At 42.2% G+C, this 26,813-nt stretch overlaps 2 protein-coding genes across 5 annotated transcripts in view; one reads left to right on the top strand and one right to left on the bottom strand.

Moving 5' to 3' along the window:
- Positions 1-25,911, bottom strand: part of TPGS2 (tubulin polyglutamylase complex subunit 2) — a 57,401-nt gene extending 31,490 nt beyond the window's left edge. The window contains exons 1-2 of one of the 2 annotated variants that reach the window (XM_060310185.1): positions 25,548-25,911; positions 9,145-9,224 (exon numbers count right to left, since the gene is read on the bottom strand). In XM_060310185.1, coding sequence (XP_060166168.1) covers positions 9,145-9,224; positions 25,548-25,638 — 171 coding nt within the window. In that variant the 5' untranslated portion in view covers positions 25,639-25,911. The remainder of the gene's footprint in view (positions 1-9,144; positions 9,225-25,547) is intronic. The other variant, XM_030876586.3, reaches the window with a different exon arrangement.
- Positions 25,808-26,813, top strand: part of KIAA1328 (KIAA1328 ortholog) — a 386,036-nt gene continuing 385,030 nt past the window's right edge. The window contains exon 1 of one of the 3 annotated variants that reach the window (XM_060310184.2): positions 25,808-26,092. In XM_060310184.2, the coding sequence (XP_060166167.1) occupies positions 26,035-26,092 (58 nt within the window). In that variant the 5' untranslated portion in view covers positions 25,808-26,034. Of the gene's footprint in view, positions 26,093-26,224; positions 26,340-26,813 lie in introns of those variants that run through there. The other 2 variants (XM_030876580.3, XM_060310181.1) reach the window with 2 other exon arrangements.

Below are 26,813 nucleotides of genomic sequence, written 5' to 3'. Positions count from 1 at the left end.
CAACAGGTGACAGGTGATACAACAAAGCACACTCACTGGCGAACAGCTCTGGCAGAGGAATACTTAGTGGCTCCTCTCCCAGTGGGAGGGCTCCAATCCCATCTATCTCACACTGCAGCTCATAAATGGATCTGGGGGCTTCTACTCCAACGACTAGGGAACAGACCCGGCCCCTGACAGGGCAGTGACAACCACAGAGCAAAGAGGAGGCCCCACTCAATATCCAGTGCAGGCTCTGGTCACCGTAACACCAGTCACTCCTCCTATCAAGGGGATAATGGCCAGCACATACTGAGGAAAGAGGCGGCAGACATCCACACTAAGAAGAGCCCTTGCACCAAAAAATATTATGCCCACACAGGCTATACAGGGATACTCCCACATAAAAGTAGCCCTCCAAGACCACAGTAGATAATTGTGTCTCCTAAACTCATAGAGCAAGAGAAATATAAGTAAAATGAAGCAGAAGAACCACTTCCAATTAAAAGATCAAGAGAATTCCCCTGAAAGAACAAACAATGAAACAGACCTCTTCAGTCTAACAGACACTGAGTTCAAAAAGGAGATAATAAAAATACTGAAGGAATTAAGAAGGACTATGGATAGAAATGCAGATTACTATAAAAAGGAACTACTGTAGAAACTATAAGGAGGGGCCAAGAAAAATTAGAAAATTCACTCGCCGAGATGAAAGCTGAGATAAAGGTAATGAATAGCAGAATGAATAGTGTGGAAGAATGAATAAGTGATTTGGAAGATAGAATAATGGAAATCACCCAATTAGAACAGCAGACAGAAAACTAAATGAAAAAAAATGAAAGCAGTATAAGACACCTATGGGATAATATAAAGCATGCCAATCTACAAATAATAGGGATCCCAGAGGAGAAGAAAGAGAAAAGGGGATTGAAAATGTATTTGAAGAATTATGGCTGAAAACTTCCCAAGCCTAAAGAAGGAAACAGATATCCAGGTAAAGGAAGCACAGACTGTCCCACACAAGGTAAATGCAAACAGACCTACACCCAGACATATTATAATAAAGATGACAAAAGTTAAAGATAGAGGGGCTTCCCTGGTGGCGCAGTGGTTGAGAGCCTGCCTGCCGATGCAGGGGACATGGGTTTGTGCCCCGGTCCGGGAAGATCCCACATGCCACGGAGTGGCTGGGCCCATGAGCCATGGCTGCTGAGCCTGCATGTCCGGAGCCTGTGCTCTGCAACGGGAGAGGCCACAACAGTGAGAGGCCCGCGTACCGCAAAAAAAAAAAAAAAAAAAAAAAGAGAGGATTCTAAAGGCAGCAAGAGGAAAACAAAAAGTTAATTGCAAGGGAACCCCCATAAGGCTATCAGCTGATTTCTCTACAGAAAGATTGCAGGCCAGAAGGGAGTAGCAAGATATATTCAAAGTCCTGAATAGGAAAAAACTGCAACCTAGGATGCTATACCCAGCCAAATTATCATTTAGAATAGAAGGAGAGATAAAGACAAGCAAAAGTAAAAGAATACGGCAATGCTAAACCTACCCTGAACGAAATATTGAAAGGTCTTCTCTAAATAAAAAGAAGTAAGGATCTACAGGAAAGAGTAAATCACTTAAATAACCCAGTACACTGATTAAAACAAAAAATCAAAAAACTTCTGTGAAAGTGATGATTACCACAATGAACAGCAAAAGAATGAAAATGAAGATGTAAAAGAGGATCAAAATCATAAAATGTGGGGGAGAAGAGTAATAAAATGTAGATTTTTTTTTTTCCTAGAATGTGTTTGAGCCTATATGACTACCAGTCTAAGGCAGGTAGAGGGACTTCCCTGGTGGTGCAGTAGTTAAGAATTTGCCTGCCAATGCAGGGGACATGGTTTTGATCCCTGGTCTGGGAAGATCCCACATACCATAGAGCAACTAAGCTCGCTTGCTACAACTACTGAGCCTGTGAGCCACAACTACTGAGCCCGCGCGCCTGGAGCCCGTGCTCCACAACAAAAGAAACCACCGCAGTGAGAAGCCTGCACACATCAATGAAGAGTACCCCCCCGCCACAACTAGAGAAAGCCCATGTGCAGCAATGAAGACCCAATACAGCCAAAATAAATGAATAAATAATTAATTAAAATAGATTTAAAAAAATAAGGCAAGTAGATATAGGAAGAGGTTAACATACTTGAAAACAGGGTAATCACAAAGCAAAAACATGCAATGGATTAAAAAAAACCAAAAAAAAGAGAACATGAGTATAATACAAAAGAAATTCATGAAACCACACAAAAAAGGCAAAACAAAAAGACAGGGACAAAGAAGAAATATAAAAGCAACGGGAAAATAAAATTTAAAATGGCAATAAATACGTATCTATCAATAATTACCTTAAATGTCAATGGACTAAATGCTCCAGTCAAAAGACACAGAGTGGTATATTGGATTAAAAAAACAAGAGCCTACATTATTCTGCCTACAAGAGACCCACTTTAGGGAAAAGGACACACAAAAATTGAAGTGAGGGGGTGGAAAAAGATATTTCATGCAAACAGAAATGACAAGAAAGCGGGGTTGCACTACTCATCATTTTGTCATCAGACAAAATAGACTTTAGAACAAAGGCTATAAGGAAAGATAAAGAAGGACAGTATATAATTATAAAAGGATCAACACAAGGAGAGGATATTATACTCATCAACATATATACACCCAATATAGGAGCACCCAAATACATAAAAAATTACTAACAGACATAAAGCGAGAAATTGATAGGAATACACTCACATCAATGGAAAGATCTTTGAGACAGAAAATCAACAAGGCAACAGACATCTTAAATGATACAATAGCATAGTTAGACTTAATTGATTTTTTCAGGACATTACATCCAAAAAAAGCAGAATACACATTCTTTTCAAGTGCACAAGGAACATTCTCTAGGATTGACCACACACTAGGACACAAAACAAGCCTCAACAAATTTAAGAGTATAAAAACTATTTCAAGCATCTTTTCTGACCACAACAGCATGAAACTAGAAATCAATACAGAAAAAGAAATGACAAAAAAAAACCCAATTACATGGAGACTAAACAACATGCTTTTTAAAAACCAATGGGTCAATGATTAATTTAAAGAAGAAATTAAAAAATACCTTGAGGCAAATGACAATGAAAACACAACTATACAAAATCTATGGGATGCAGCAAAAGCAGTTCTTAGAGTGAATTTCATAGCAACACAGGCCTTTAAGAAAGAAGAAAAGTCTCAAATAAACAACCTAACCCAACATCTAAAAGAATTAGAAAAAGAGGAACAAAACAAAACCTAAAGTCAGCAGAAGGAAGGAGCTAATAAAGTTCAGAGAGGAAATAAATAGAGATTAAAAAACAATAGAAAAAAAACTCAATAAAATCCAAGAGCTGGTTCTCCGAAAGGGCAAACAAAATTGACAAATCTCTGGCCAGGCTCACCAAGAAGAAAAGAGAGAAGACTCAAATAAACAAAATAAGAAATGAAAGAGCAAAAATCACAACTGACACCTCAGAAATACAAAAAACTATAAGTGAACAATTAATATATCAATTATATGAACAATTATACATCAACAAATTCGACAACTTAGAAGAAACGGACAACTGTCTAGAAACACCCAGCCCACCAAAACTGAATCAAGAAGAAACAGATAACTTGAACAGACTGATGATTAGAAGTGAAACAGAATCTGTAATTAAAAAAAAAACACCTCCCTACAAAAGTCCAGGGCTAGATGGCTTCACAGGCAAATTCTACCAAACATACAAGGAAGAACTTATACTGATCCTTCTCAAACTCTTCCAAAAGACTGAAGAGTCAGGAACACTCCTGAAGACATTCTAGGAAGTCACCACGACCCTGATGTCAAAACCAGACAAAGACACTACAAAAAGAGAAAATTACGGGCCAATATCTTTGATGAATATAGATGCAAAAATTATCAACAAAATATTAGCAAACCCAATCCAACGACACATAAAAAAGATCATATACCACAACCAAGTTGGATTCATCCCAGGGTCGCAAGGATGGTTCCAGCAAACACAAACCAATCAATGTGATTTGCGTGTGTTGAATGACATGATACACCACATAACAAAAGACAAAAACCACATGATCATCTCAATAGATGAAGAAAAAGCATTTGATAAAATTCAACATCGATTTAGGATAAAAGCTCTTACAAAAGTGGGTACAGAGAGAACATATTTCAACATAATACAGTAAGTCCCCGACATACGAACCTTCAAGTTGCGAACTTTCAAAGATGCAAACATGCATTTGCATGTCCAATCACATAAATTATTCTATTTGAGGAGGCACCGTTAGTTTTTGAGGCACGGGACCTGAACATAGGATGGTACACAAAGGCTGCAGGAGCCATTCAGAATGCAATCCAGTGCTACTGGGCCATCTATGACGAGAAAAAAAGAGGTACTATCCAGACATCACTGGATCATTTTTTCAAGAAGGTGGATAGAATTGAATCCAGCAAAAAGCCAGAACCTGTGCCATCAACATCAGGTATGAGTGAAATTGCAGCTTGCCCTTGTCTCCTATTGCTGATGATCCTTCAGCTCTAACATCTCCCACCTCCTCTTCCTCCTCCAGTCAGTAACTCTTCTTGCCTGTTCACTTGATGCCAGCCCCGTATGCCAGCTGTTGTACTGTACTACGTTACTTTTCAAGGTACTGTAAGATTAAAAATGTTTTCTTTATTTTTTGTGTTTGTTTGTTTTCTATGTATGTATTACTTGTGTGAAAAGTATTATAAACCTATTATAGTACAGTACCATATAGCTGATTGTGTTAGTTGGGTACCTAGGCTAACTTTGTTGAACTTATGAACAAATTGGACTTACAAACTCGCTCTTGGAATGGAACTTGTTCATATGTAGGGGACTTACTGTAAAAGCTATTTACGACAAACCCACAGCCGATATAATACTCAATGGTGAAAAGTCGAAAGCTTTCCTGCTAAATTCTGGAACAAGACAAGGATGCTCACTCTCACCACTTCTCTTCAACATAGTATTGGAAGTCCTAGCCACAGCAATCAGACAAGAAAAAGAAATAAAAGGTATTCAAATTGGTAGGGAAGAGGTAAAAGTGTCATTATATGCAGATGACACGATACTATATATAGAAAACCCTAAAGACTCCACATAAAAACTACTGGAACAGATAAACAAATTCAGCAAGGTAGCAGGATACAAGATTAACATACAGGAATCAGTTGCATTTCTTTACACTAACAATGAAATATCAGAAAGGGAATGTAAACAGTCCGTTTTAAAATCACATCCAAAAAAAAAAAAAAATAGGAATAAACCTCACCAAGGAGGTGAAAAACTTATATGCTGAGAACTACAAAACACTAGTAAAGGAAACTGAAGATGATTCAAAGAAATGGAAAGATATCCCATGCTCTTGGATTAGAAGAATTAATATTGTTAAAATGGCCATACCACCCAAAGCAATCTACAGATTCAATGTGATCCCCATCAAATTACCCATGACATTTTTCACAGAACTGGAACAAATCATCCTAAAATTTATATGGAACCATAAAAGACCCAGAATTGCCAAAGCAATCCTAAGGAAAAAGAACAAAGCAGGAGGCATAACCCTCCCAGACTTCAGACAATACTACAAAGCTATAGCAATCAAAACAGCATAGGACTGGCACAGAAACAGACATATGGATCAATGGAACAGAATAGAGAGCCCAGAGATAAACCCACACACCTACAGACAATCTTCAACAAAAGAGGCAAGAATATATAATGGGGTAAAGACAGTCTCTTCAGCAAGTGGTGTTGGAAAAGTGGGACAGCCAGCCACATGTAAATCAATGATTTTAGAACATACCCTCACACCATACATAAAAATAAACTCAAAATGGCTTAAAGACTTTATAAGACATGACACCACAAAACTCCTAGAAGAGAATATAGGCAAAACATTCTCTGACATAAATCCACCAATGTTTTCTCAGGTCAGTCTCCCAAAACAATAGAAATAAAAGCAAAAATAAATAAATGGAACCTAATCAAACTTACAAGCTTTTGCACAGCAAAGGAAACCATAAACAGAATGAAAAGGCAACCTACGGACTGGGAGAAAATATTTGTAAATGATGTGACTGACAGGCCTTTATTTCCAAAATATACAAACAGCTCATACAACTCAATAACAAAAAAACAAACAACCCAATCGAAAAACGGCCAGAACACCTAAATTGACATTTCTCCAAAGAAGACCTACAGATGGCCAAGAGGCACATGAAAAGCTGCTCAACATCACTAATTATTAGAGAAATGCAAATCAAAACTACAATGAGGTACCACCTCACACTGGTCAGAATGGCCATTATCAAAAAGTCTCCAGGGCTTCCCTGGTGGCACAGTGCTTAAGAATCCGCCTGCCAAGGCAGGGGACAGGGGTTCAAGCCCTGTTCTGGGAAGATCCCACATGCCGCGGAGCAACTAAGCCCGTGCACCACAACTACTGAGCCTGTGCTCTAGAGCCCGTGAGCCACAACTACTGAGCCTGCGTGCCACAACTACTGAAGCCCACGCGCCTAGAGCCCGTGCTGCACAACAAGACAAACCACCGCAATGAGAAGCCTGCGCACCACAATGAAGTGTAGCCCTCACTTGCCGCAACTAGAGAAAGCCAGCGCGCAGCGACAAAGACCCAATGCAGCCAAAAATTAAAAAAAAAAGTCTACAAATAATAAATGTTGGAGATGGGGGTGGAGAAAAGAGAACCCTCTTACACTGCTGGTGGGAATGTAAATTGGTGCAGCCATTATGGAAAACAGTATGGAGATTCCTCAAAAAATTAAAAATTGAGTTGCCATAGCAATCCCACTCCTGGGCATATACGCAGACAAAAATATAATTCAAAAACTACATGCACCCCTATGTTTATAGCAGCACTATCTACAATAGCCAAGACATGGAAACAACCTAAATGTCCATTGACAGATGAATGGATAAAGAAGATGTGGTGTGTATGTGTGTCTATATGTATATATATATATAGAGAGAGACACACACACACATACATACACACAATGGAATATTACTTGGCCACAAATAATGAAATAATGCCATTTGCAGCAATGTGGATGGACCTAGAGATTATCATATCAGTCAGAAAAAGAAAGACAAATACCATATGGTATCACTTATATGTGGAATCTAAAATACGACACAAATGAACATATCTATGAAACAGAAACAGCCTCACAGACATAGAGAACAGATTGCCAACGGGGGAGGCAAGCGAGGAGAGAAGAACTGGGAGTTTGGGATTAGCAGATGCAAACTAGTGTATCTAGGATGGATAAACAACAAGGTCCTACTGTACAGCACAGGGAACCATTCTCAATATCCTGTTATAAACCATAATGGAAAAGAATATGAAAAAGAATATATATGTATAACTGAGTCACTTTGCTGAACAGCAGAAATGAACACAACATTGTAAATCAACTATACTTCAATAAAATTAAAAAAAAATAACACTAATGTCAAACCATTTATTTTATGGATGATGAACAGGGGACACAGAGAAGTTATGATATTTAGCCAAGGGCCTGAGCTGGCACAAGACTCCTACTCTAGGCTGTTTTCCTCACATCAGTGCCTCTAGCCTTACCATTATCTTATCTCAGTGGGTTTCCCAGGGCAGAGGCAGTGGGCCTCTTCTTGGAAGGAAAAAATATTATCTGGCTATATAGATGCATCTGTAGACAGCAGGTTTACCACATGATGGCTGTGCTCTGGCTGGGCCGTCTCCAAGGACACAGTTCTCAAGGGTCAGTCCCCTAGAGAAGGGACTTACCAGCTCCTTGGGGCCCTCCTGCTCCTCTGGTACAGGTACTTCTGGGAGCAGGCACGAGTCAGAGGGGCCCTGCCTAGCTTGCTCCTGTGGAAATGTGCTCTTCAGTTAACCCTCGGGTGAAGAAGTGGGGCGGGTGAATTTCAGACCAAAACTTCTGCTCTCCATTGCTTAAATGACAAAACGGCACATAGTATATTGCCTCTAGTTTGAATGTAAAAAAAAAAAATCATACAAAAACATGTTCTTAAGGTTTATGGGGTTACAAGCCCCTTTCAGAATCTAAAGATCTTTCCACAGAAAAATGTACATACTTCATAAATTAACACATATTTCAAGGAGTCCATGGACCACTTTCCATTCATGGGCAGAAATCTGACTTCTCTACTTAAAACATTTCAGGGGCTCCCCTTTTCTCCCAAGATAAAGAACGAAATCCTGATGATCTACGAAGCCCTGCATGTCCTGGTCCTTGTCAACCTCTCTCCCTTGCTCTCCTGTGCTCTAGCCACATGGACCTTCCTTATGCTCTCGAAAAATGTAATCCTTCCTATCTTGAAGCCTTCACACAGGCTAAAAGCCCCTTATTCCCAGATCTCACCTATCTGGTTAACAACTTCTCAAAACTTCTTTGGGAAAAACGTTTCTCAACCTCCAGACTAGGTCAGGCCTCCTGACAATGCTCCCTTTACCTCTCTTTCACAGAACTTGATCTGCTTTGTAATTATATTTGGAATGACTTATACTATGCCTTAGACAGTAAGATCAAGAGGTAAGACACTGTGCTCTTTTTTGATTATCACTGACTCTCCAGGACTCAACATCAAGCACAATACCTGGCCCATTTTAGGGGCCTAAAACGTTTATTGAATAAATGAATGAATGGAAGTTCAGAGGAGGGTTGGAAAGCATTCACTTTTAATCTGGTTAGTATTGATACTTCTCTGCAACATTTAACCACGTTCTGCCCCACACACTTATTAATACTTAATTCTTCCTTTCCTTGCTGGATTTCAGCTTTGTTGTATATACAACTTCAAACGTTCCATTGCCTCCATACGACAGGCTCAGAGGAGCTGCTCTGTGTTGGGGAGATGGCATGGAATGGAAGGGAGTGTTAAACGGCCTGAACAGGAACAGAGAGAAAGGTGAACTCTACCTTGAAGGTGGCTGTGGCCTGAGATTAGAATAGGTTTCCTGTCCAATCTTTCCTTCTCAGGGGCATTTGAGTTGACCTCCCTTTGCTGGGAGGTGAGGATTCAATAGGGCAACACTTACTTGTTCCCATGAAGAAATCATATGACGTTCAGCAGGCGCCTTTTCTATGATGGTCACTTCTGTCACACCTGGGGATGATTCTGAAAGAGGAAAGAGAGAGTCTGTAGAGTTTCAGTTGGTCCATTCTCACGTATTTCTACACTAGAGGTTGACTAGCTCTTGAAGACTGCTCTAGGAATACCAGATCCCTCTGAGGAGCATTTATTACCCCTGTGATAAAAGCAATTGGTCCCTCAAAGGCACTTGGTCCCATAACCTAAGACCATGTAGTCTTCCTGGTAATAATTATGCCAGTATCCTTTCTATGCATCATAAAGTTTCCCTTAAGTTTTCAGAAGGCTCAAATCTTGGGATGCAGCAAAGGTCCAATATACCAGCTAAGAATTCTGGACTCCACCTATCCTAGTCTTGCTTTATGCATTCACTAGTTGTGTAACCTTACATGAGTGCTCACTTCCCTTTGCATTTAGTAAGACAAGAATTACAATAATACTTTCCTTGATAAGCGAAGCAGAGGAAACAGAAACGAAGGTGCTTTGGAAAAGCAAAAAGTACCATATATACAATTTTTTTTCTGCCTTCTGTTCAGTGTTCTTCCTAATATGTTCGGAAGCATGGTACTGTGGTAGAAAACCACTGTGAGCTTCAAGCCATTTGACCTGGGGTGAGTCCTTGCTATCCCCATGATTGGTTAGGATGGAAGACACTGTCTTGGCCCTTCAAGGGTGGTCCTATTTGGCACTGTTCCACGAAAGCCAAGATAGTGACTAATAAATGTCATTATTCAATTTTACAGCAAGGACACTGAGCCTGAGAGGTAAAGCCACAAAGCCAAGCCTCTGACTCCAAGTATGGGTCTAGTTGAGAAATGAAGAGCATGTGCAGAAGTCACTACATGCCCCTTGGCACAGCCCTTTAAAGCAGTAATCCTATGCAAATGCAGAGACTAGCTTTAATCAGTCTTAGCATCCTACCGCTCCACCTGCAGTGGGACAGAATATAGAATTCCTTGCCAACAAACCAGCTGGTTACATAGGGATGCCATCTGACTGTACTCACAGGGTAATCTGGTGTCTAGGGTTGCAAGAGGACACACAGCTAATGTAAGTGCCTGACATTAAGTTTTGCCGAGGCATCCATTTCAAATACATCCATCTTGAATAAACAAATTGCCACAGTAGCTGTATGACACAGCTACTAACTAAGTAACTAGGTAAGGAACCAGGCCACCCCCACCTATGGAGTTCCCCTTTCAGAAAGCCCTGGGTAACGGACCACTTGAGTGGTCACCCACCTTTTCCCTTCTCATGCCCTAATTCTTGCTCTTATGTTTTAAATTCACCAATAAAGAGTGAACCCACAAAACCCTAGACACCAAGTCCTTGGACCCTAATAAAGACAAAGACCCAGCTCTGCTTGCTCACTCCCAGCTACCTGGCTGTGTGGCCCCGGGCATACCATGTATCCTCCAGGACCTGTGCGTAATAAAAAAATTTTTTTCAAAGTTCCCTGACAGTTGTTGCTGAGGTGTATCTTCAATCATAATAAAAACCACAATGGCTGGTCCAGCCACAACATCAGCTCCAGTCAGGGAAATGTCTGTAGAGCTCATCCAAGTAGTACAGACCTAGGTGAGTGCCTCAGGTATTCCTAGCCAACAGCGTCACTATCAATAAGCTGAGACAGACACAACACACCCTTCTTCAGTTTATAACAGACCTACGTGGAGGGGCTACAGGCTCAGACAGAACTGCTGTGATACACTTCAGATGAGAACATTTCACTTTCAACCTCTGAACACCTCCGGGATAGGACAACTGGTCAACATACTGACTTTAAGAACTTTCATATAACAAGTTGCTTAGGAAGTACCTGCTGCAGAGACCCCGCTACCCAATACTTCAGCACTGATAAGGAGGAGGTGCTGGGGATGAGGAAGAGAGGGACGCACAATAAATTCCATTTGTATAATGCTCTACTTCTGGGAACTGGTACAAGTTATCTCATTTACTCTTTCAACAATCGTGTGAAGCAGGCATCGTGACTTTATTTTAAAGATAAGGAAACAGGCCCAGCAATACTAAATAATCCCACAGAACTAAATCTCTGACCACAGCCTCAGATACCAAGCCTAATGCTTTTGCTACCATGTTGCCTTAGTAGCTAATTCCAACATGAAGGGAAGTTTTCCCCTCACCACCGGCTGGGTGTCCTACAATTCAACACAATCCTGACGCTATCTACCAGAAGGCATCAGATCCCACAGGTTAAGAGCTCAGTCCCACAAACCTGCCCTTACTTCAGATGCTAATTGCAGGTCCAGGGTGTTACCTGTGCTTCTGACAGACTGGCTATAAATCAGGGGTTCCTATGATCCCCTCCTTGGGTTTGATAATTTTGCTAGAGAAGTCAGGAAACCCCTTTACTCACCAGGTTGCTGGTTTATTATAAAGGATATTACAGATCAACAGGGAGATAAGATACATAGGGCAAGGTCCTGAACAAAGGGGCTTCTGTCCTCGTTGAGTTTGGGGCCTGGCACAGTGGCATGAGGAAGTGTCTGGCTAACCAGTCTGGAAGCTCTCTGCACCCTCTCCTTTTGGTTTTTTACCGAGGCTTCATTACATAGGCATACTTGATTAAATAACTGGTCCGTTGGCAAATGACTCAACCTCCAGCCTCTCTCCCCTCCCTGGAAATCAGGTGGGGGAGTGAAAGTTCCAACCCTCTAATCCTGGTTGGTTCCCTTGGGAACCAGCCCCATCTTTAGGTTACCCAAGAACTTTCCAAAAGTCACCTAATTAACATAACAAAAGACACATTCTCTCCTACCACTTAGGAAATTCGAGGGGTTTTAGGAACTCTGCCTGAAACAGGGATGAAGTCTAAATATATGTTTATTATAAATCATAATACTACAGATAACCAAAAACATCATGAGGATGTTTAGAAAGCAATAGCAATAACAAGTTGTGTTTGGTTTATTAATATGCCACATGAGAAGTAGTATCTGACTAGATATAGCCATCCCTACTCTCCTGCCTTTGTGACCAATGACAAGCATTTGTGAGCTGCCTGGCTGGAATAATCTGTATGGCAGAGTATGAAATGAAATACTGAATGAAGATATGAAGGTCAGGGCTTCAGACACAGCACAGTCTGCTCTAGGTAACTATGACATGCCACAGATGAAAACTCTCTGTGGTAGCCTACTCCAAAGTTGGGTGCTATCACTTCCTTCCTTCACTCCCTGCCCACACCAGTTCTCCAATGAAAGGTGAAGTCTATTTCTCTGCCTCTGTGAAGAGACGTTAACAGGGGTTAGCCTGTGACTGCCCTGACCAATAAAATATGGCGAAGAGACACCATGCAAGTTTTGGACTTCAAGAGGACTGTTAGGTTCCCGTTTCCTCTTTTTGCTCTGGGCCATCACATACTAAATCCAAGCTACTCTTCTGGACAGAGAGGCCATGCTGAGGAGCACGGAGGGGCCGGACATGTGAGTGCAGAAGCCATCTTGGACTTCCAGCCTAGTTGAGCCATCAGATAATTCCAGCCCCATCTGCTATCTCATTGCATACACATGAGAGACTCGAAATGAGAATAGTCCCACCTGGGCCTAGTCAACCCACAGGACTGGGAGAGAAAGTAAACTGCTGTTTCAAACCACTGTTTTGGGGTGGTTTGTTACCCAGGAATAAATAACTGGAACAGACTGCCTAGTAGAAAACAGTCACTGAGTCAATAATCCCTGAGGTATTCCATGAGGACCTGCTGTCACAAACTATGCACAGTTGATATGGGCCTTGAAGGATGACATGGCCATTCCTGCGGATTGGCTTAATTAACACCTACTCCTGCTCCTTCCAGTGTGCTTTCCTGTATTTTAGAGACTGGCTGGCTAAAGACTACATTTCCCAGATTCCACTGCAGCTAGGCACCCACTGGAGGCCAAGCTTTCTGCAGGGAAAACCACTCCCATAAAACCTGGAAGGAGGGAATGAGCAGGTGAGGTAGAGGGGCAAATGGGGAGACTGGCTCTTTTCACAGTCGTAGTTGCAAAGGTGTTTTGATCTCATGGGGTTGAGAGTTGTCGTGTGGCAGAAGCAGCAGCAATTTCTCAATTCTGCAGCTTCCTACCCACACTAGCTGCAGGTACGCCCCACTTAGCATCCCCTTTTCAGTTTGGTTCTCAGCTTAGAATCTGTTCCGCTTAATCTTCCAATGATTTTATGGGCTAATGCCCCTTAATCAGGCCCCTTCTGCCTTAACTAGCTAGAGTGTACTTCTAGCCTTAAACTAGCTATGTATTCTATGGTCTGCCACTAAGAACCCTGATAGACACAGACAGTTTGCATCTGTAGATTCACTTTCAGGACAAGTGAATGTGTGCAGGTCAGAGGAAGTGGTCATTTATATGATTTAAAAATTGTGGCCACGGAACCAGACAAAAAGTGTGAGAGGTTTTGGAATCCAAGATATGACACTGAAGGCCTTTAGAGTCAGAAAATAAAACTTAAGACTACATAAGATTATTCAAAGAGAACAAGTTAACAGTTTATTACACAAATCAAAGAATTGGGTAAGAAGAATACATGAAGCCAGGGCTTGAAGGTGAGGCATCTGGAGGGCTGGGGGTGGAGTAGGGTGGACTGCACATAGCCAACCTGAGGTTAATATCTTTAGAAGGACCAGTTTGTAGGGTTCACCTGTAGCTGGGGCCTCGTAATCTGGCCTTTGCACGTGTTCTACATTGATAAGGCTGTTTTGCCCATCTTTGGTTAAACCAATAAACATTTGCTATCCTTTTGGGAGTCTAAAATTTCCATAGTGTCATGGGCAAAGCTCATTGACAATTCCCAGGAAATAAACATAGAATCTGGAAAATAAGGTAAAGTCTAATCTTTTTTATTTCCTTTCGCCTTGGTCTAGTTTCACTTCCTTAATAGGGTACTGCGTGCAGAGGCCTTGTACTGGCACCTCAGAACAGAGTTCCTAGTGCAAAGCAGCTGCACCTGACATTTCAGCTTGACTCCACACCAGGTTCAGGTTTTAGGAAGTTCTAAGGGAACAGAATAGTTATCCCCTGGAAGGTTGATTCAAGTTCAGGCTATGCCTTTAGACAACCCATTGGCTACCACAAAAACCTGTCACACACTAAATCCTGCCACCCTGCTACCCACAGAAACAGGGCCCCTGTAGCATGATCGTATAGAAACCACAGACACAGTCTATTCCAGTTGCCCCGACCTAGGAAGTGAGCCTCTCCCAAATGCCAAAGAGGAATGGCTCACAGACAGGAGTAGTTTTATGGGAGAGGAGAAAAGGCTGGTGGGACATGCAGTAACCTCCCACACCCAAGTCATAGAAGTGAGAAGCTACCCACCCCCATCCCCCCACCGGGACTTCCGCCCAAAAGGTGGAGTTGATAGCCCTCACCTGAGCCCTAGAGCACGGGACAGGGAAAACCTTAAATGTTTACACAGATTCCCAGGTATGTGTATGCCATCCTACCCACAGCCAGGGCTATCTGGAAGGAACAAGGTACGCTTACTGCAGGGAATAAACAGGTGAAACGTGGCTTAAGCATATTGAAGCTCGTAGGAGGAGTACAGCTTCCAAAAAAGGTGGCAGTGATTCACTGTAGGTCTCACGAAAAGGGAATACAGAGGTAATAAAGGGAAACAAAGCGGATGCAACTGCCAAAAGGGTGGTCCTAGAAACTGTAACTTGTCAACTACCCCTCATACCTCAAAGGCCAGATCCATCCAATTATTCCCCAATCTACACAAAGACTGTACAAAATCTACAAAATTAGACAAAGACTGAAAATTGGGCTTCAACAGAGACCTAGGAGGCCATGGGTGGCTAGCTAATGAACATGGTCAATGCTTCTTTTCCCAAACTATAGCTTGTCAAGCCATCAGAGAGGCTCATCAAAAGACTCACTACAGGAAGGAAGCCCTATATAATTGGTTAGTTAAGCTCATGGTAACTCCTGGCATGAAAAGTATAATCAGTCGGATAGATGAGACATGCCCCATCTGCACAATGAACAACCCCCCAAACCAGACCCTCCAGAGGCCCCCAGATCAGGCCCATTCAGACCAGAGGGACATATCCTGGAGAAGACTGGCAGATTAATTTCACCGTCATGCCAAGAGTACTGGGCAATTTCAGGTATCTCTTGGTGCTAGTAGACACAATTTCTGAGTGGATAGAAGCATTCTCTGCTAGAACTGAAATGGCAGCTGAAGTGGCTAAGGCATTACTAAAAGATATAATCACCAGGTTTGGGCTCCCAAGATCCCTGCAAAGCAATAATGGTACAGCATTTGTGTCTCAAGTGACGAAGGAGGTAATGAGTGCCCTGGGCATAAAACGGACCTTGCACTCAGTCTGGAGACCCCAATCATCAAGGACAGAGATCCAATCATACCCTGAAACTCAAGGTCCAATCAGCCTGAGCCAAGCTATGTTAGGAAACTCAAGAACACTGGATTAAGTTGCTTTCGATAGCCCTGCTCTGCATGTGGTTACCCCAAGGGGTAATCAAAGTTAAGTCCATTTGAACTCATGTATGGTAGACCCATTCCCCAAGTCCAAGAGAAGGGACACCTTAGCCCCCTTGAAATGGAACAACTCAAGCATGCCCTCCAGGTAGGAGAAATAATGACAGCTGTCACAGAAGATGGTGACCAGGTGCTGCCCACACCCACTGACCTGGCCCTCCACCCCTTCTGGCCAGGGGCCTGGGTGAACCTAAAAATCTCAAAACCCAGCAGCTGCAAGATCAGCTCACGGCTAAGTGGGACAGAACCCACTTGGTGAGCCTAACCACCCGCTCTGCCCTGAAGTTGCAGGGATCACTCCACGGGGACTTTGCACTCAAGGGAAGAGACCCCCGAGCCCCAACCTGCAGAGACACAACATGGGGCAATGGCGCCCCTGACTACTCGTGTGATCCTCTCTAAGACCCTAAGCTTTTCTCCTGCAAAACAACAAAAGCATGACCAGGGAGACGCAGCCCTGGCACTGAGCCTTGACATCAGGGCAGACTTGCCCACAGGCCAAAGACCGAGATATTTTCATTTTTAGGAAAAATTTGACATATCACCATTATTCTCTTGTCATTTGACATGTAACCACTGTTCTCTTAGGCCATGTATCTTAAATTGTCTGAAGTCCTTTGTTCCCAAAAGGTTAGACAAATGGTGGTTGCTCAGGGCCAAGGCCTAGGTACAACCACACAGATCTAAAGGCAGCTGGGGACTTCCACTCCTCCACCTGGGGTGATGACAATGCCTGAAATCAGCAGGAAGTAGTTACAGAAGACAGACCTGCACCCCTCAGCGCCCCTCAAGAATGGAGCAGGACAAAAACCGGAGGAGGGGTTTGTCACCCGCAAAGCCAGAATTAACAATTCCCAGGAAATAAAAAATAGAATCTGGGTAATAAAGTCTAACCTTTTTCTTTTTCCTTTGTGCTTCATCTTGTTTCACTTGTTCATAGTGTACTGTGTGCAGAGGCCTCGCACCCAGCACCTCAGACCAGAGCTCCTGGTGCAAAATGGCTGTGCAGACACCTCAATGGACTGTGTGCAGCTCTGTGTGTAACACCTCAACTCAAAATGGCCTCAGTGGGCCGTGGGCAGAGAGGCTACGCCTGGCACTGCGATCTGGAGCGCAAACAGCACAGCTGTGCTGCCATGTGAGAACTCTACCCGCTTCCCTCCCCACTGACTAGAACCCTACAAAGCAGCCCCACCCACAGCCTGTGAGGGAGAGCTGGACTCTAGAGTGTGAGCTGGCACCTTTCCATTCTTTGACCAAAGAATAAAACTTTCCTGTGCTTCTGAACCAAACTCGGTCTCGTTCTATTGGCTCTAAGGATACTGGGCAGAAGGACCCTTGTTGGGGCCTAACTCAAAGGGTTGGTAACAATAGCTGTGGCTGGTTGTTTTGCCTACCTGACCAGGCCCCAGTAAAATCTCTGGAATTTGAGTCTTCGGCAAGCTTCTCTGGGCAGAAACACTGCAAACATATTGCAGCACTTCACTGCTTAAGGAAGGAGTGTATTCTATGCGACCACTGGCAGCAGGGAAAACTGCAGAAGCCTATACATGCTTCCTCTAGATGCCACCTGATATGTCAAAGGTCAGATTCCCAGGCACCAGCTGACTGATATAATAAACTATAGCTGGGAGTCCTGTCTGCATCCTGTAAGTCCTTCTAGTGAATCACTGAACTTGTGGACAGTTGTGGGATCCCAAAACATGTATCCATCTCTTCATTTTTAATATTTCTGAATTAGTTTGCTTTAGTTGTTTTAGTTTTGGGAAACGGCAAAAAGTTGAGTTTTGTAAGCTAGATTTAAAATCTTTTTCTATTACTAGGTGACTTAAGCCCATTCATATTTGTTGCTATGAGGGATATGTCTGGTCTCAGCTTTATCTTAATATTTTATAATTATACGTATTACATTACACATATTTCTTTTCGAGATGGGTATCATTCGTTCCTCTCTTTAAAATATTTGAGGGAATGTATCATTTTCTACTGATGCATGATAAATTGCCACAAATTAGCAGCTTTAAACAACACCTAGGTCACAGTTCCGTAGCTCAGAAGTCTGGCACAGCATGACTGGATTCTCTGCTGAGGCTGAAATCCATAAGCCACGTGCACTGACTGCTCAGGTGTCAGCTGTTCTGTTTTCATCTGGTGCTCCAGGTCATCTTCCATTCCTGTTACTGGCAGAATTCAACTCCTTGTGGTTGTAGCAATGAAGTCTCCATTCCTTGCTTGCTGTCACCTGGGGCCACTCTCAGCTGTAGTCTTTCCCATGTGTTCCCATCCACCTTCAAGGCAGCAACAGCATAACAAATCTTTCATGTTTCAAATCTCTTTGACTCCCCCTTCTGTTAACAGCATGTTGTAAAGGGCTCATGTGATTAGATTAGGCTCACCTGGATAATCTCCCTTTTGCCATTTAACACAACAAATCACAGGTGTTATATCTCATCAGTTTCACAGTCTTGGTGCAGGAAATCTTGGAGGGCTGTTTTTAGGATTCCTTTTTATTTAAAAAAAAAGCCTTATTGAGATATAACTCACATACCATAAATTTCACCCTTTTAAAGTATATAATTCAGTGGTTTTTAGTATATTCACAGAGTTATGTGTCCTTTCCTGAAAAAGTAACCTTGTACCCTTTCCCATTTCCAGCATCCTCTGGCAATCACTAATTCACTTTAAGTCTCTATAGATTTGCCTACTATAGATCATATAAATGAAATCACACAACACATGGGCTTCATAACTCTTCTTTCATTTAGTTTTCAAGGTTCATCCATATTGTAGCATGTATCAGTACTTTACTCCTTACTATTGTCAACATTTTCTATTGTATAGATATACCACATTTTTTAGACCCATTCATCAGTTGATGGACATTTGGACTGTTTCTACTTTATTACAAATAATGCTTCTAAGAACATTTGTGTACATATTTTTGCATGTAAATGTTTTCATTTCTCTTGGGTATATAACCAGAAGTGGAAATGCTAGGTCATATGGTAACTATGTTTAACTTTTTGAGGAAGTGACAAACTGTTTTCCAAAGTGAGAGTGCCATTTTACATTCCCACCTGTGGTGTATGTGTGTGTTCCAGTTTCTCCACTTCCTTACCAACACTTAGGTCAGTCTTTCTGATTATGGGCATCCTAGTGGGTGTGAAGTGGTATTTCACCCTGGTTTTGATTTGAATTTCCCTAATGATCAATGATGACCATCTTTACACATGCTTATTGGCCTTTGTATGTCTTCTTTGGACAAATGTTTATCTATTCAGATCCTTTTAAATTGGGTTATTTGACTTTTTTGGTTGAGCTTCATAGATTCCACCCATAAGTCCCTCATTGTATATGTGATCTGCAAAAAGTCTCTCCTTTTCTGTGGATGTCTTTTCACTTTCTTGATGGTATCCTTAAAAGCACAAACATCTTTAATTTTGATGAAGTCCAATTTATCTATTTTGTTTGTTTGTTTCTTGTACTTTTGGCATCAGATCTAAGAATCTATTGCCTAATCCAAAGTCATTAAAAATGAATCCAAGGTCTATGTTTTAGCACTTACATTTATATCTAAGATCCATTTTGAGTTAATTTTTGTATTTGAATTGAGGTAGGAGTCCAACTTCATTCTTTTGCATGTGGCTATCTAGTTGTCACAAAACAATTTGTTGAAAAGATTGTTTTCCCCCCACTGAGTTGTACAGCCATCCTTGTTGAAAATCAGTGGACCATAAATGTGTTAGTTTAGTTTTGGAGTCTCAATCCTATTCCATTGATCTATATTTCTATCTTTATGCCAGTGCCACAGTGAAGACTATTGTAGCTTTGGAGTAAATTTTTTTATCATAGTAAAATATACATAAAATTTGCCATATTAACTATTTTGAAGTGTACAGTTAAGTACACTCACATTGTTGTGCAACTATTACCACTATTCATCTGCAGAACATTTTCATTATCCCAAGTGCAGTAAATTTTCAAATAGTGAAGTTTAAGTCCTCTAATTTTTGTTCCTCTTTTCCAAGATTGTTTTGGCTATTCTGGGTGTCCTTCATTTCCATATTAATTTTAGGACTGGGTTATTTGTCAATTTCTGCAAAAGAGGCAGCTGACATTTTCATAGGGATTGTAGATTTAGATCAATTTGGGGAGTATGGGATTCTAACAGTATTAAGACTTCCAAACCATAAACATGAGATGTCTTCCAATTTATTTAGGTGCTCCTTCTTTATATATTGTGTTATAGTTTCCAGTGTACAAGTCATGCACTTCTGTTAATGTGCTCGTTCACTCCTTACTTCTGTTAATTTAACTTTTTACTAAGTATTTTACTGTTTTGACCCAATTGTAAATTGAATTGTTTCTGTAATTTTATTTTTGGATTGTTCATTGCTAATGTGTAGGGTTTTTTCCCCTTTTTTTGGTGGATTTCTTAGGACTTTTTTAATATACAAGAGCATGTTATCTTCAAATAGCTCTTTACTTCTTTCTTTCCAAATTGTATGTCTTTATTTCATTTTCTTGTCTAATTGTTCTGACTAGAATCTCCAGTAAAATGCTGAATAGAAGTTGTAAGAGGAGAGTTCTTATGTGCAAAAAAGAGTGAACACAGCATGCCTGAGACTGCAATATTTAGAAAGTCCTGCTTGTAAGGTTGGTTCTTGGCTGGCATCTGGGAATTTGGATTTCAGGAGGGTTCCCACCATTGCCTGGTAAGAATGGCTCACTTTATTTAAAAAAAAAAAGAATGGCTCATTGTACCTACCTGTTGTTACAATATGGTTTATGCTGAACACAAGCTTTCCGCTGGGAGTCTCAAATTTGGTACATACTAGGTAGAGGATGTCTGAATGATGGATTTCCAATAACAGGTCTGGACTTCTGGGCTCAAATAAGCTTCCCTAGTAGACAACATTTCAGATGTGTTGTCACACGTTGCTGGAACAATTGTGTCCCATGTGATTTCACTGAGAGAAAACTTACATCTGGTTTCCTTGATTTCCCCACATGCACCTTTCCCTTTGTTTCTGCTGTAATAAATCACATGACTGTCTGTCCTGTAATCCTCCTAGTGAACTGTCAAACCTGGTGTGGTGCTGGGGATCTCATGAATATTTGCCTTTTTCCTGATTTTAATGGTAAATCATACAGTTTTTCACCATTGAGTATAATGTTAGCCATGGATTTTTCATAGATGCCCTTTATCAGATTGAGGAAGTCTGATTTGTTTTTATGTTTTCACTCTATCCCACAGTTTGGATGTGTTCTATCATCAGAGAACACTTTGTATGACATCAATCCTTTAAAATTTATTTCAGCTTGTCAAACATATGGTTTATTCTTGAGGTTACTCCATGTATACTTGAGAAGAATTTTTATTCTACTCTTTTAGGGTAAAGTGTTCTATGGATGTCTGTTAAGTATAGTCGATTTACAGTGTTGCTTAAGTTTACTATTTCCTTGTTGACTTCCTGCTTAGGTGTTTTATCCATTGTTATAAGTAGGGCATTTAAGTATCAAACTATTATTGTTGAATTGTCTACTTCTCCTTTCAAGTCTGTCAGTTTTTGCTTCATGTATTTTGGGCCTTTGTAGGTACACATAGATTATAATTGTTTTGCCTTTCTGAGCATTGACACCTATTATCATTATGAACTGTCCTCCTTTGTTTCTTTTTTTTTTTTTGCTGTACGCGGGCCTCTCACTGTTGTGGCCTCTCCCATTGAGGAGCACAGGCTCCGGACAGCGCAGGCTCAGCGGCCACGGCTCACGGGCCCAGCCACTCGGCGGCATGTGGGATCTTCCCGGACCGGGGCACGAACCCGTGTCCCCTGCATCAGCAGGCGGACTCTCAACCACTGCGCCACCAGGGAAGCCCTCCTCCTTTGTTTCTAATAATGAACTTTGTTTTAAAGATTATTTTGCCTGATATTAGTATAGCCACTCAAGCTCTACTTTGGGTTCTAGTTGCATGGTATATTTTTCCCCCAACTTTTCACTTTTAACTATTTGTGTCTTTAAATACAAAATGTGTCTCTTGTAGACTGGGTATATTTGAATCATGTTTTTGTTTTTCTAAAATCTTATGTCAATTTCTGCCTTCTCATGGGAGTGTCTAGTTTATTTACATTAAATGTAACTACTAATAAGGTAGGATTTATTTCTGCCATTATGCTATTTCCTTCTGAGTCCTCACCAGCAGTATTCTCCATATTGTTATAGTCCAGATTTCTATTACAGTCTTTTCATGGTGATTTTGACTTTCTCTATCAAGTTCCTGAAAGTTCCTCCAGCCTCCAGCCACTTCCCAGTTCCAAAGACACTTCCATTTAGGTATATGTTACAGAAGCACCCACTTCCAGGTAATAAAATATGTACTAGTTTTCTATGCTGCATAACAAATTACCACACTTAGCAGTGGTAGGACTGAGGATCCTGTTCTCTTGATGACAATGAGCTAGGAGGCTGCTCTCAGCTCCTAGAAGCCACTAGCAGTTCCTTGCTATTGGTCCTCTCCTAGGATCTCTCACAACATGGCAGCTTACTTTTTCAAAGCCAGGAGGAAATCTGTCTGACTTCTATACCCTCTTTTAGAATGCTCACCTGATTAGGTCAGGCCTACCTAGGATAATGTCCCTTTTAAGTCAAAGTCAACTGATTAGGTACTTCAATTACATACACCAAAAAATCTCTGCCTTTGTCATATAATGTAACCTAAGCCATAGAATGACATTCATCATCTTCACAGGTCCTGCCCATTTTCAAGAGTAAAGTATTATACACAGGTAGGTGGCATTGGAGGTCATCTAAGAAATCTGCCCACCAGTTACCTTGTACTTATACCCTTTCAAATGCCCTTTTAATTTGTCATAATAGATAACAACTGGTACAACATTCTTCCACTCTCCTCCCACCTTTGCTTTAGTCTTATGTGTATGTATTTATGTATGTTCACGTGTATGTGTCTGTATGAAAATGATGCTCAGCATCAGTTTTTTTGCTGAAGGTTTCCCAAGCTATATCTGATTTGATGAAATCTATCCTCCAGTAGATTCCTCAGGAAGGGTTCATGGGTATAGAATTCCCTAAGTTCTTTTATTTTAAAGACAGTTTGGCTAGATATTATATCCTTGGTTCACACTTTCTTTCATTGAATTTTCTATACTTGTTCATGTATTTTAATTTTGTCTGGAGTTTAGACTTACCATTTTCTTCTGCTTCACAGTTGGTTTTTGGTTAAGAGTTTTCCTCAGCTGTCTGTTGGACATTTTATTTCCTGATTTTAGCATTAGTTCTCTATGGGTTTTACTTTTCTCTCCTTCATTTTGCATTATTGTGCTGTTTAAAAAGATTTCTAGGTTAGTGACGCTAGTTTCTAGTTTCTGTTGATTGTTCCAACTAGCCTCTTCATGGGTCTGTCTGCTTGTCACAGAGCCTGCTAGTAGTGAGGGAGTGTGGCAGGAACAATTAGGGTCTGGCCCTGTGATTTGTTGCTTTTTCTCTTTTTATTCGGCCATTCTGAACAGATGGTATTCTCTGTCTTTAAGCAATGCTGAGAGTTTGGTTTTGGATAAAAATGCAATTGTGGAGTCATTTCATATCTTTTAGGGAGGTTGTTTACCATACACCCACCACTGACTTCAGCTGCCTTGTTTTAAAAAAAATCCCCTTAATATATTATCTTTTCAAACAAAAAACAAATGTGAAAAAATAATATACAGGCATACTCATTTTACTGCACTTTTTTGTGCAGTAAAATTGTTTTTCTTAGGTATTGTGTTTTTTACAAATTGAAGGTTTGTGGCAACCCTGCATTGTCAGATGATATTTAGCATTTTTTAGCAATAAAGTTTTTTTAAGGTATATACATTTATTTTAGACACAATGCTATTGCACACTTAATAGACTACAGTATAGTGTAATCATAACTTTTATATGGACTGGGAAATCAAAAATTTGTGTGGCTCACTTTATTAGGATATCCACTTTATTGCAGTGGTCTGGAACCAAACCCCCAACATTTCTGAGGTATGTCTGCAAATGATTTTCGACTTGTGCTTTTTAACTTGAAATTATTAGGTTTTGATTAAGTTTATAAATAGACTGTTTACAGGAGGCTAGATTTCCTAAAAGTTTAACAGAGTCAGTTAATTCCTCACGTAGTTTTTGACTTGTAGCTATTACCAGTTTGCCAGACATGTGAAATGCTTAATAGATAGAATATATTAAATGCATAAATGAAATTTAAAATGTTTACAGTCACTTAATTATTTAGGTCTTTAAATCGAGCTGACAGCTTAAGGGAAATTTAGTTGGTTTGACTTAAGTGGATTAAACATTTATCAAAAGAAAATAACTTCTTATTTAGAGAAAACTTCCTAGACTTATAAAGATACTAATGAAGCATGCCTGTGGAATAGCAAGACCTGCCTAAGCCCAGGAGTACAAGAAGCAACAGGGCAGAAGTTTGGATAAGAATGAGGAGATAGGATATGGGTGATCTTGATGATTAGACCTCTCCTTGCCCTACTCTATAATTTCATTTCTAAAATCTATCACTTCTCCCAAACACATCAGGATGTTTCATGCCTCATTTACTGTCTTAGGCACTGGAGAATACAGGGAAGAGCAATACAAAGTTCCTATTCTCATGGACCTCTACTACAGAAAAAAAGACAGACAAAAAAAACAACCAAATAAATATATAATTTCAAGTAAAATATATAATTTCAAGTAGTGACAAAGCCGTGAGGATAAAAAAAAAAAGTGGGTTAAGGGAACAGAGTAATAGGGAAGGGTGTTATTAAGACTATATTCAGGAAAGGTTTCTCTGAGCTCATGATATTCAATCAGAGATCTGAATGAAGTCGGAGACAGACATTGACAGGAAGAGAATTCCAGATGCAAGGTCTAGTAAATCGCAAAAGCCTTTAAGTGGGAATAAGCTTAGTGTGCTAATGGTACAGGAGGCTACTGCGGCAAAGCCAGAGTGAAAATAACGTCAGAAAGACAGATGAGGGCAAATTATAGCAGACTTGTGGGCCATGGTACAGAATTTGGATTCTATTATGAATGCGATGGGAAGGCACTGAAGCATACTGTTCCGACCTGCTTAGATTGCCTTCCTCCTTAGTTATCTGGCTAACTCCCATTTGTCTTTCAAAATTTAGCATCATCTCCCGTGGGACGTATTTCTTAACTCTCCAGGTAAGGTCAATCACCTCCTCCTGTGTGCTACTTCTGAGAGATAACAGATTACTGAACTGTGTTTGTGTTTCATTTCATTTTATTTTATTGTTGCCCCAGCATGTAACATAGCGGTGGGTACTAAGTAAAGGTTAGTGCTTATTAAAGGTTAGTAAAGGAAAACCACCCATTCATTCAATGGTGCCAGCCTTGATTCCTCTGGACCACTTCAGGTACCATGTACGGGGAGGCGCATGGGAATTGGTACCCTGGGAGGTTGGCTGCAACATTCCCCCAGCTCTCTCTGCTACCAGAGGCCAAGAAGGCCTCTCGGGACAGCCAACCCCCCAACTGTCAGGTGCCTGCTGCCTCCCCTTTGAACATCTATGCCCGACCTTCTTGGGCCCTGTTGTGGGACTTCGGGTGGGGCGACCTTCGAGCTTCACATCTCTGTATCCACACTCCCCGCAAACCCTTCCCCGGCCTAGTCAAGCACCCCATTCCCCAATTTCCCCCTTAACAACGGAAGTTACAGCCGCGATGCCCACTGGCCTACAGGGTCCGGCTCTTGCCTTCCCTCCGTGCTTCCACGGCACACCCCTCGTCCCGCAGTGGCCCCCACGGCCCCCCCGTCCCACTCACCTAGGATGCGGGTGACCCCCAAGGTCAGCTTCTCCAGGTGCGGCTTGTTGCTGCCCAGCAACGGGGTCGGTGTCTCCTCCATGGCTTGCATCCCAGCTCCGCGCGCAGTCTGAGGAGCGGCTGGGACAGGGCGGGGAAGCCGGGCGGCCGGGAGGGCCGGACTCCCCCCGGGAGGCGCGGCCGTCAAGTTCACGGCATGCCGGGAGTTGTAGTGCTCGGAGCCTGAGAGCGCGGTTGGGGGGAGATGGGGGGCCCGGGCTGCTCTGGGAGTAGCAGTTCTACGAGGCGCTCGTTCCCGCCGCCGCGGCGGGGGCTCCACACCACGCCGCCGGGACACGGCGACTCCACCGCCCGGACCCTCCCGCCCCGCCGGGGCCGGCTGCGTAAGCGGGGGCGGGCCTCTGCGCAGTGCGGCCAATCGGGACCGGGCCTGGAGGCCGGGGTTGGACGGCCTCGGCGGGACGCCCCGAGTGGCGGTTGTTTCAAGATGGCGGACGTGGAGGGCCCCTCCCGACTCGGCGCGGCGGCGTTCTGGAGCCGCGACTGTATCCTTTGCCCGCCTGGCAGGGGGCGCCGGCGCTTTACCCGGTGCGGCGAACGGTCGCGAGGGACGCGGAGTGCAGGGAAGAAGCTTGCCGCGGACCCTGGTGGCGGGGCCGTCCCGTCCGGCCGCCGTCCGGGTGCTGGGCTATGCTCTTGCTTGGGTATTAGGTGTCAGAGAGCCTGCACTGTCTCCAGGCTGGAGTTCAGGCGTGGGGACTCGGCACAGATGTTTCCCAGCCCTCCTTGGCGGTGAGCTCTGGAAAGATGGCCTAGAGTCTTGGCCTCTCCTGGGGCTGGAAGGGTCCCTCTGCCCGGGATGACCTCCGGCCGGCCTAGTCTCTTCGGAGTGAGCTTGTGGAGGAGTGCATGGTGTTGGGTGGTCCAAGAGCTTTTTGTCTTGGTTTAGGAGTGTCCTCAGTCTGCGTTGTTAAGAGTAAGTCAGGACCTTGTCGGACTTAGAAGGCCTGTCAGTGGTGATTTACTTTCATACTGAGATCTTTGGAGAAGTGTGGACTTGGTTTCACGCGGACATGATCTGGTGATGATGATTATGGAATAGGACGCGATGCAGATTTTAGGGCCTGGAAGTGGTGTTGATTTGCATGTAGATTGCGGGTCCCACTAGCAGGACTGAAGTTCTTGGGTTGTTTTATGGTAGAGAAGCTGTGGCGCTTTTATCCTTGCGGTAGTATTCCCAGATTAGTATCTATGATGAGATGTCTG

The sequence above is a fragment of the Globicephala melas genome, chromosome 13, assembly GCF_963455315.2.
Source record: "Globicephala melas chromosome 13, mGloMel1.2, whole genome shotgun sequence".
Lineage (NCBI taxonomy): Eukaryota > Metazoa > Chordata > Mammalia > Artiodactyla > Delphinidae > Globicephala > Globicephala melas.
The sequence above is the reverse complement of the archived record's forward strand: the minus strand, read 5'-3'. Positions and strand labels throughout refer to the sequence as shown.